The sequence below is a fragment of the Sinocyclocheilus grahami genome, unplaced genomic scaffold (genome assembly GCF_001515645.1).
Source record: "Sinocyclocheilus grahami isolate Dianchi unplaced genomic scaffold, SAMN03320097.WGS_v1.1 scaffold78.1, whole genome shotgun sequence".
In the NCBI taxonomy this organism is placed as follows: Eukaryota; Metazoa; Chordata; class Actinopteri; order Cypriniformes; family Cyprinidae; genus Sinocyclocheilus; species Sinocyclocheilus grahami.
The window spans coordinates 922,806-933,834 of NW_015505257.1; the positions used below are offsets into that span (position 1 = coordinate 922,806).

Sequence of the window (11,029 nt, forward strand, 5' to 3'; positions counted from 1 at the left end):
GGATTAGCATCAACTGCTAAAGTTATAATAGATATAATTGATGTGAATGACAATCCGCCTAGAATCACCCTTAAATCTTTGAATAACCCAGTACCTGAAAACTCTGAGCCAGGCACTGAGGTGGGAATCATTAATGTTCAAGACAAAGATTCAGGAGAAAACCGGCAGGTTCGTTGCTCTGTTCAGCAAAATGTTCCTTTCAAACTGAACCCATCTGTTAAAAACTATTTCTCTCTAGTGACTACAAAAGCTCTAGACCGAGAGAAAGAATCTGATTACAACATTACCATCACAGCCACAGATGGGGGATCTCCACCATTATCCACCTCCATGACAATTCATTTATTTGTCTCAGATGTGAATGATAATCCTCCTGTATTTGTGCAGCAGTCATACAGTGCTTATATACGTGAAAATAACAAACCTGGCACTTCTGTTTGTTCTGTCAGTGCAAATGACCCAGACTGGAGACAGAACGGGACTGTACTGTACTCTCTGGTAACCAGTGAAGTCAATGGGGTCCCAGTGTCCTCGTTTCTATTTATTAATGGAGATACAGGGGTGATTCATGCTGTAAGATCATTTGACTATGAGCAGTTCAGAAACCTCACTGTCAAAGTTGTTGCCAGAGACAATGGATCTCCACCGCTCAGCAGTAACGTGACTGTGAAAGTCTTCATAACAGATGAGAATGATAACTCTCCACAGATATTATACCCTGTTCCTGATGGGAAGTCTTTAATGACTGAAATGGTCCCTAAAGCGACTCTCTCAGGCTCTCTGGTGTCCAAAGTGATCGCTATAGATGCTGACTCTGGACAGAATGCATGGCTGTCCTATCAGATTGTCAAATCTACTGATCCGGGACTGTTCACTATTGGTCTCCATAGTGGAGAGATCAAAACACAACGAGACATTTCTGAATCTGACAACATGAAGCAGATCCTTGTTATTTCGGTGAAAGATAATGGACAGCCCTCTCTGTCTATGACCTGTTCTGTAAATGTACTCATTTCTGACAACCTTTCTGAAGTTCCTGAACTTAAAGATATGACTTATGAGGACAACAACTCTAAATTAACATCATATTTGATCATTGCATTAGTTTGCGTGTCCACCTTCTTCCTGACGTTCATCATGTTGATCGTGGCAGTGAAGTTTTGTCACAAGAGAAAGCCCAGACTGTTGTTTGATGGAGCAGTTGCTGTTCCCAGCGCCTATCTCCCTCCCAATTATGCAGATGTGGATGGAGCAGGAACTCTCCGCAGCTCTTACAATTATGACGCGTATCTAACCACAGGCTCGCGCACCAGTGACTTTAAGTTTATGAGCTCGTATAATGAAAACACGCTTCCTGCTGGTGGGACTCTGATGAAGAGTGACATCGATTCTAATATGTTGCACCTGTCTGACGAAGGGGAGTGTACAGAGGTAAAGGTCTGTTTTAATCCTTAAATTTTGCCCGTCTGTACTGTGACTTGGAAACACATCTGCAAAAAAAAAAAAAGAAATGATGACGATGATGCACTTAAGCCCTTAAAATGCTTTAGAACGGATTCTGTTTTGCAATTCCTTAGAAATGCAATTCTTAGAAATTCCTTTTTTAATTCCCTTTGACTTCCACAACTGTTAGTTTGAGGAAGACCTTTGCTAGAATCTTCTTGCAAGAAAATAAATCATAATATCGGCGCCTCTGTCTGCTCCTGAGCCTTGTGTTATTCACATTTTACATGGTCATTTTCAACATCCCGAAAGAGTTGTAGACTACGGTGCCTTTAAAATAAACCTTTAAAAATTAAATGAGTGTGCTGACGGGGTTTAACGTTTTGCCTGTAGATATTTTCACACTACGCAGTGTGTCGCTGTTGATCTGTGCCGGGAATTTGTTCATCGGTCCACCCATTTGCTTTGCATCCTATTTTCAGATCACACCTCTCATGTTCAGACCACTGCTGTTTGTGTCTGAGGACAATACATATCTCAATAATAGGCCTATTAAATTGTCTTAAAGAATTTCCTTCACGTTTATTTAGAATGGAATACACTTCAGCATATGCGTCGCGGCTATCAGTGTGGAAAGCCATTGTCCTTTATTCCATTCGCTGTTTCATTATGCTTAGGAGATATACGTTATTCCTTTCTAGAGTAAATAAAGCGAAGGTCAGTGGTCGGCAATATTGCGCAGGATTTAGGAGTCCATAGGAATACATTTACATCACGGAATCTAAGGATTGAGTTTGATGGAAGAAACCGCTACAGTGAAGTCAACGCGCAGAATGGGGAACTCGTTATAAATGAAAGGATTGACCGAGAAGAGCTCTGCGGACAAAAACCTTTGTGCAAATTAGCTTTTGATATATTCATGGAAAACCCCCTTGAACTACACCGTATAACTCTGGAGATTCAAGACATAAACGATAACAACCCGACCTTCCCCCACAGTGAGGTAAAATTAGATATCCCAGAGTTTACAGTTAAAGGGTCCCGATTTTTAATCGACTAAGCTGCGGACCCAAACAGCGGAATAAATTCAGTACAAGGTTACAGACTCTCAAATAACCCGCATTTCAGTTTAGCTGTACAGACTAGCGCCGAGACTGGGAAATGTGCAGAAATAGTGTTGGAGCATGAACTGGACCGTGAAAAACAAGACAAGCATTCTCTTATTTTGATAGTTTATGACGGGGGCAATTCTCAGAAATCAGGCACTGTAGTTACACAAATCCGCGTTTTGGACATTAATGATAATAAACCAGTTTTTTTCTCAGCCAGTAGGTATATAAGGTGAGTGTCCCTGAAAACCTTCCAGTAGACTCAGTTGTGGTTACTGAGAGTGCCAGTGATGCTGATGAAGGAGCAAACGGAGATGTTACTTATGAATTTAGTCATATGCCAGTGAATGCAAAGTCTATTTTTTCAATAGACCCCATATCGAGTGAAATAACAATTAAAGGGCCATTAGATTTTGAAGACGGTCCTTCGTTTGAGATCTGAGTTAAAGCAAAAGACGGAGCTGGTCTAGCAACCACTTCTAAAGTAGTGGTAGACATCAGTGATGTCAATGATAATGCTCCCTTTATCATGATTAAATCTCTTAAAACGCCGCTTCTGGAGGATGTGACTGTGGGTACAGAAGTTGCAGTTATATACGTGCAGGACAAAGATACAGCATCTAATGGAAATATTAAATGTTTTATTCAGCAGAACGATCACTTTAAACTAATAACATCAATTAAGAACCACTTTGCATTGGTAACAGCAGAAGCATTGGACCGAGAGAGAGAATCTCGATTACATCACGATTACAGTAATGACGAGGGTTCCCCGCCCTTAACGTCATCTAAAACTATTAGATTATTTGTCTCAGATGTGAATGACAACCCTCCTGCTTTTGTGCAGCAGTATTACAGTGCTTATATAAGTGAAAATAACAAACCAGGCACTTCTATTTGTTCTGTCAGTGCAAATGACCCAGACTGGAGACAGAACGGGACTGTACCGTACTCTCTGGTAGCCAGTGAAGTCAATGGGGTCGCAGTGTCCTCGTTTCTATCTATTAATGGAGATACAGGGGTGATTCATGCTGTAAGATCATTTGACTATGAGCAGTTCAGAAACCTCACTGTCAAAGTTGTTGCCAGAGACAATGGATCTCCACCGCTCAGCAGTAACGTGACTGTGAAAGTCTTCATAACAGATGAGAATGATAACTCTCCACATATATTATACCTTGATCCTGGTGGAAAGTTTTTAATGACTGAAATGGTCCCTAAAGCGACTCTCTCAGGCTCTCTGGTGTCCAAGGTGATCACTGTAGATGCTGACTTTGGACAGAATGCATGGCTGTCCTATCAGATTGTCAAATCTTCTGGTCCGGGACTGTTCACTATTGGTCTCCATAGTGGAGAGATCAAAACACAACGAGACATTTCTGAATCTTACAATATGAAGCAGACCCTTGTTATTTTGGTGAAAGATAACGGACAGCCCTCTCTGTCTATGACCTGTGCTGTAAATTTACTAATTTCTGACAACCTTTCGGAAGTTCCTGAACTGAAAGATATGACTTATGAGGACAACAACTCTAAATTAACATCATATTTGATCATTGCATTAGTTTGCGTGTTCACCTTCTTCCTGACATTCATCATACTGATCGTGAAAGTGAAGTTTTGTCACAAGAGAAAGCCCAGACTGTTGTTTGATGGAGCAGTTGCTGTTCCCAGCGCCTATCTCCCTCTCAATTATGCAGATGTGGATGGAGCAGGAACTCTCTGCAGCTCTTACAATTATGACACGTATCTAACCACAGGCTCGCGCACCAGTGACTTTAAGTTTGTGAGCTCATATCATGAAAACACACTTCCTGCTGGTGGGACTCTGAAAAAGGAGCACAATATTTAATTTAGCTCGAGTATGATAACACTTGACATTACAGGAAATGAAGATGAGGTAACAAAGGCTTAACTTACTTGGACTGTGTTTTATTTTTGCATTTCTTGGTGTCTCAAATGATTATATATTTTTTTTATTGATATCGGCATTTATTATTTATTATAATGAAAACAATTTAAATGTACCAGGTTATTTTGGTCGCGAATTTTGGATCTTATGAATGTATATCCTTGCACACCTTAACCAGTACTTGAGCGCTGCATTAACCAATTCTCGAAAAAAAAAAAAAAAAATAAATAAATATATATATATACTGTATATATGCAGGTTTATTTTTGAGGAGTTTCTCTCTCTTGGTTTTCTTCCCTATTGCCTTTTGTTAGGGTGAATCGCGGTGTTTATTGTGGATAATATGGTTTTGGCTTGTGGTTGAAGTTGAAGTTGTGTGTTTGATCTCTGCAAGTTTTAACAGTTACTTGAGATTTTAAGTTGTTGTTTTAGTCTAAAAACAAACTTGGCTTTTAGTAAGTTTTAACGTATTGGCCTAAAAGTGAACATTTATCACTTTGTGGTCAAAAATACAGTGCACATCCACGTTAAAACTTAGTCAAGAATTATGTTTGGTTGAATCAGTCTGTGAGGTCATCCGGTTTCAGCACCACAAGTCTGGACAGCGCCAGAACTGTCTGTTGTATTTTATCTTTGATTGCGTGACAATTTTCAGTTCTTTCCCAATATAAATATAGCTACACAATTATATAACTTATCTTACAATAAAACGAGCTAACGAACATGAGACTTTACTTGGCTGATCACTGTAATCTTTTCAATAAATATATATTAATGTTGCAATGAACAGAAAAATACTCACAGCGTCGCTATTCACCAAGTGTGCGGACTGATGCGTCTCTCCTCCCATACCTAATGTATGCTATATGAGCTCTGTCTATTAGAATAAGCGCCGCACAAAATGGAGTAACAGTCCGTCGACAAACATAGAATTATAATATCATTCGTCAAAGATTCGCTTACTGTTGAGAAGGTGCAATATCAAATCTTCAAAAATGGAATACAGGTTATTTGTACGTACTTTCTTTGCGTTTTTCGTGGCTTTCATTATGTTTCCTCTGAGATCTGTCTGTGATGACCTGAGCTACAATATTCCGGAAGAAACGAAGCGCCAGTATGTGATTGGAAATATAGCCAAGGATCTCAGGATGGATGTGAAACAATTATTTGCTCGAAAGGCTCGGATAGACAGTGAGGACAGCAGCAAACGGTACTGTGATATTAATCTGAATACTGGTGATTTAATCGTGGCAGAGACAATAGACCGAGAGGAGCTTTGTGGTTCTCGAATGTCCTGTATTGTCAGTTATGAGCTCGTCCTGGAAAACCCTCTTGAAGTCCACCGTATAATTCTGCAAATTCAGGATATAAATGACAACGCACCACGATTTCCAAATGAACGTATTATCTTTGAAATCAGAGAATCAGCAGTTAAAGGCCAGCGATTCCGTTTGCATGAGGCTCATGATTCAGATATCGGGAATAACGCACTCAATGGTTATTCACTAGAGAAAAATAAGCATTTTGTTTTAAATGTTCATGATACTGCAGATGGGGGAAAATACGCTGAACTCGTGTTGGAAAAGGAGTTGGATCGTGAACAGCAGCAGGAGATAGATATGATACTCACAGCCACTGATGGTGGTTCACCGCAGAGGTCTGGCACTGCTGTCATACACATCACTGTTCTCGATGCTAATGATAATGTCCCAGTGTTTAGTGAGTCTGTTTATAAAGTCACCCTGGCTGAAAATACACCTTCAGGAACAGAAATAATCCAAGTGCGCGCCACTGATGCTGATGAAGGTCCAAACGGGGAAGTGACTTATGAATTCAGCAGAATTTCACATAAAGCTGCCAAATTATTTTCTATTGATAAAACAACCGGGCAAATTATGGTGGTTGGAGAAATTGATTATGAAAATGAAAAAAACTATGAAATGGGGATCCATGCTCAGGATGGTTCTGGATTAGCATCAACTGCTAAAGTTATAATAGATATAACTGATGTTAATGACAATCTGCCTAGAATCACCCTTAAATCTTTAAATAATCCAGTACCTGAAAACTCTGAGCCAGGCACTGAGGTGGGAATCATTAATGTTCAAGACAAAGACTCAGGAGAAAACCGGCAGATCCGTTGTTCTGTTCAGCAAAATGTTCCTTTCAAACTGAACCCATCTGTTAAAAACTATTTCTCTCTAGTGACTACAAAAGCTCTAGACCGAGAGAAAGTATCTGATTACAACATTACCATCACAGCCACAGATGGGGGATCTCCACCATTATCCACCTCCATGACAATTCATTTATTTGTCTCAGATGTGAATGACAATCCTCCTGTATTTTTGCAGCAGCCATACAGTGCTTACATACGTGAAAATAACAAACCAGGCACTTCTGTTTGTTCTGTCAGTGCAAATGACCCAGACTGGAGACAGAACGGGACTGTACTGTACTCTCTGGTAGCCAGTGAAGTCAATGGGGTCCCAGTGTCCTCGTTTCTATCTATTAATGGAGATACAGGGGTGATTCATGCAGTAAGATCATTTGACTATGAGCAGTTCAGAAACTTCACTGTCAAAGTTGTTGCCAGAGACAATGGATCTCCACCACTCAGCAGTAACGTGACTGTGAAAGTCTTCATAACAGATGAGAATGATCACTCTCCACAGATATTATACCCTGTTCCTGATGGAAAGTCTTTAATGACTGAAATGGTCCCTAAAGCGTCTGTCTCAGGCTCTCTGGTGTCCAAAGTGATCGCTGTAGATGCTGACTCTGGACAGAATGCATGGCTGTCCTATCAGATTGTAAAATCTACTGATCCGGGACTGTTCACTATTGGTCTCCATAGTGGAGAGATCAAAACACAACGAGACATTTCTGAATCTGACAATATGAAGCAGAACCTTGTTATTTCGGTGAAGGATAATGGACAGCCCTCTCTGTCTATGACCTGTGCTGTAAATTTACTAATTTCTGACAACCTTTCTGAAGTTCCTGAACTAAAAGATATGACTTATGAGGACAGCAACTCTAAATTAACGTCCTACTTGATCATTGCATTAGTTTCTGTGTCCACCTTCTTCCTGACGTTCATCATACTGATCGTGGCAGTGAAGTTTTGTCACAGGAGAAAGCCCAGACTGTTGTTTGATGGAGCAGTTGCTGTTCCCAGCACCTATCTACCTCCCAATTATGCAGAGGTGGATGAAGCAGGAACTCTCCGCAGCTCTTACAATTATGACGCGTATCTAACCACAGGCTCGCGCACCAGTGACTTTAAGTTTGTGAGCTCGTATAATGAAAACACGCTTCCTGCTGGTGCGACTCTGAAAAAGGAGCACAATATTCAATTTGGAACCAGCATGATAACACTTGACGTTACAGGGAATGGAGATGAGGTAAGAGAGGCTATTTATTACTTTATTTATTTTGAATAGTATTTCCATTGATCATTTCAGCTACTTTACTCTTTATGGCGGCTGTTGTTTAAAATTTTTTAGGTGCATAATTCATGAAAACCTCACACTTTATTATTTTGTATGATATTGCTATCACTCCTAGTATTTCTGCATTTCTTTTTAGCTTATAGAACAAGTTTGCCACTGATATAGAGAAAACTGTTTATGGACCAAATTATTGGGTCATCAAATTTTGATCTCATGAATTTGTATAGTTTCTGCACGTCATTCAGATTTCCTGGTGTGATGGAATATAATGTTGCCTTCATCAATTATGAAAAAAAAAACAACGGTCTACTTTAGAGGCATTTTTTAAATCTTATTTTTGTTCATTATTGCATTAAGTTTATCACCACGGCAGTACCAAAGGTTTTTTTTTTGTAAAAAAGGTGAATAATATGACCTTGACTAGTAAAACTGTGTATTTGATCTTTGTCTGAATTAACAGTTTCATGGCTTGTTGATACAAGGTTGATTGCATCACTCTAAGGTGTATATATAGTTACGGTGGCCAAGAGAGCTCAATGCGCTGCAAATGAAGAAAAAAGAAAAAGAAAAAGAAAAGAAAAAAACCTTGCGCATAGAAAAAAAATACAACTGCAAATATTCACAACAACACACACACAAAAAATGCGCGCTTCCCTTAAGCATTTCCGATATGATCTGTGCATATTTGCAGAATGTTTCTGTTTTTGTTCGTTTGTTTTGTATTTGCATAGCGTTTGTTTGTGTTGTGAGAATTTGCATCGCGTTTATGTATTTGTTTGTTTGTTTTGTATTTGCAGCGTTTCTTTTTTTGTGTTGTGAGAATTTGCAGCGCGTGTGTTTTCAAATTGATGAAGATGTCTTCTTAATTCGCAGGTGTTTTTTTTCTATTTGCAGCGCTTTCAGCTCTCTCGGCCACCATAGGATAGTAAAATGTACAACATTTAAAACCTACTAAAGAACCAAGTTTAGTTGAAATGGTGAAAAATACATTCATTACTAGAACGGATTTAATTATTTATTTAATATAAATTCAAGGTTACATCAGTATATTCTCAACCAGTCTGTCTTTGAGCTTATTTAGTTTCAGCACCACAAGCATGGACACCGCCAGCACTGACTGTTGTATTTTTTTCTCTGAAGACGTGACGTCTTTCACTTTTCTCCCTGTATAATTATTTTACATTTATTGAAATTTAAAATCATAATTTTAAATTTAAATGTAAACTGTATACTTTATTGAAAAATAACACGTAAAAAAACCCCAGACGTATTCTGGTCTTGTTATTTGTGACCCGTCGTCTTTTCATGCAAGGCGCAATGAGCAGAAAATACTCACAGTGTCGCTATTGACCAAAAATGCAGACCGTGTCTCTCCTCCCACACTTAATGCAAGCAATATGAGCTCTGTCTGTTAGATTAAACGCCGCACAAAATGGAGTAACAGTCCGTAGACACCGACAGAATTAATGGAATATCATCCGTCAAAGAGCCACTAACTGTTGAGTATTTGCAATATCAAATCTTCAAAAATGGAACACGGATTATTTTCAGTTCCTTTCTTTACCTATTTTGTTGCTCTCATTCTCTTTGCTCTGAGATCTGTCTGTGATGACCTGAGCTACAATATTGAGGAAGAAACGAAGCGCCAGTATGTGATTGGAAATATAGCCAAGGATCTCAGGATGGATGTGAAACAATTATTTGCTCGAAAGGCTCGGATAGACAGTGAGGACAGCAGCAAACGGTACTGTGATATTAATCTGAATACTGGTGATTTAATCGTGGCAGAGACAATAGACCGAGAGGAGCTTTGTGGATCTCGAATGTCCTGTATTGTCAGTTATGAGCTCGTCCTGGAAAACCCTCTTGAAGTCCATCGTATAATTCTGCAAATTCAGGATATAAATGACAACGCACCACGATTTCCAAATGAACGTATTATCTTTGAAATCAGAGAATCAGCAGTTAAAGGCCAGCGATTCCGTTTGGATGAGGCGCACGACAAGGATATAGGACAAAATGGTATTAATGGCTATTCGCTATCGAAGAATGAACATTTTACTTTGGATATTCACGATAGTGCAGACGGTGGAAAATACGCTGAACTCGTGTTGGAAAAGGAGTTGGATCGTGAACAGCAGCAGGAGATAGATATGATACTCACAGCCACTGATGGTGGTTCACCGCAGAGGTCTGGCACTGCTGTCATACACATCACTGTTCTCGATGCTAATGATAATGTCCCAGTGTTTAGTGAGTCTGTTTATAAAGTCACCCTGGCTGAAAATACACCTTCAGGAACAGAAATAATCCAAGTGCGCGCCACTGATGCTGATGAAGGTCAAAACGGGGAAGTGATTTATGAATTCAGCAGAATATCAGACAAAGCTGTAACATTGTTTTCTATTGATAAGACAACAGGGCAAATTGTGGTGATCGGAGAAATTGATCATGAAAATGAAAAAAACTATGAAATGATAATTCAGTCCAAAGATGCCTCCGGATTAGCATCAACTGCTAAAGTTATAATAGATATAACTGATGTTAATGATAATTCACCTAGAATCATCCTTAAATCTTTGAACAATCTAGTACCTGAAAACTCTGAGCCAGGCACTGAGGTGGGAATCATTAATGTTCAAGACAAAGACTCAGGAGAAAACCGGCAGATTCGTTGCTCTGTTCAGCAAAATGTTCCTTTCAAACTGAACCCATCTGTTAAAAACTATTTCTCTCTAGTGACTACAAAAGCTCTAGACCGAGAGAAAGTATCTGATTACAACATTACCATCACAGCCACAGATGGGGGATCTCCACCATTATCCACCTCCATGACAATGTCACAGGAGAAAGCCCAGACTGTTGTTTGATGGAGCAGTTGCTGTTCCCAGCGCTTATCTCCCTCCCAATTATGCAGATGTGGATGGAGCAGGAACTCTCCGCAGCTTTTACAATTATGACACGTATCTAACCACAGGCTCGCGCACCAGTGACTTTAAGTTTATGAGCTCGTATAGTGAAAACACACTTCCTGCTGGTGAGACTTTGAAAAAGGAGCACAATATTCAATTTGGAACCAACATGATAACACTTGATGTTACAGGGAATGA

General features: G+C 39.5%; 3 protein-coding genes and 1 pseudogene across 3 annotated transcripts in view; all 4 read left to right on the forward strand.

The window, feature by feature from the left end:
* LOC107586186 (protocadherin gamma-A9-like) overlaps nucleotides 1–1,683 on the forward strand; it is a 4,792-nt gene extending 3,109 nt beyond the window's left edge. Inside the window, exon 3 of the mRNA XM_016273455.1 lies at nucleotides 6–1,683. Coding sequence (XP_016128941.1) covers nucleotides 6–1,455 — 1,450 coding nt within the window. The 3' untranslated portion in view covers nucleotides 1,456–1,683. The remainder of the gene's footprint in view (nucleotides 1–5) is intronic.
* Nucleotides 1,684–2,053: 370 nt separating this feature from the next.
* On the forward strand, nucleotides 2,054–4,467 carry LOC107586187 (protocadherin gamma-A3-like; annotated as a pseudogene).
* A 992-nt stretch (nucleotides 4,468–5,459) lies between these two features.
* On the forward strand, nucleotides 5,460–7,988 carry LOC107586188 (protocadherin beta-7-like). Its single transcript, XM_016273457.1, has 2 exons — nucleotides 5,460–7,871; nucleotides 7,974–7,988. Exons 1-2 carry the CDS (start codon nucleotides 5,460–5,462, stop codon nucleotides 7,986–7,988), a joined length of 2,427 nt encoding a protein of 808 aa, XP_016128943.1.
* Nucleotides 7,989–9,232: 1,244 nt separating this feature from the next.
* Nucleotides 9,233–10,789, forward strand: LOC107586189 (protocadherin gamma-B7-like). The gene has a single exon (XM_016273458.1). The coding sequence runs from the start codon at nucleotides 9,449–9,451 to the stop codon at nucleotides 10,787–10,789; it is 1,341 nt and encodes a 446-aa protein (XP_016128944.1). The 5' UTR covers nucleotides 9,233–9,448.
* The last annotated feature ends 240 nt before the right edge of the window (nucleotides 10,790–11,029 follow it).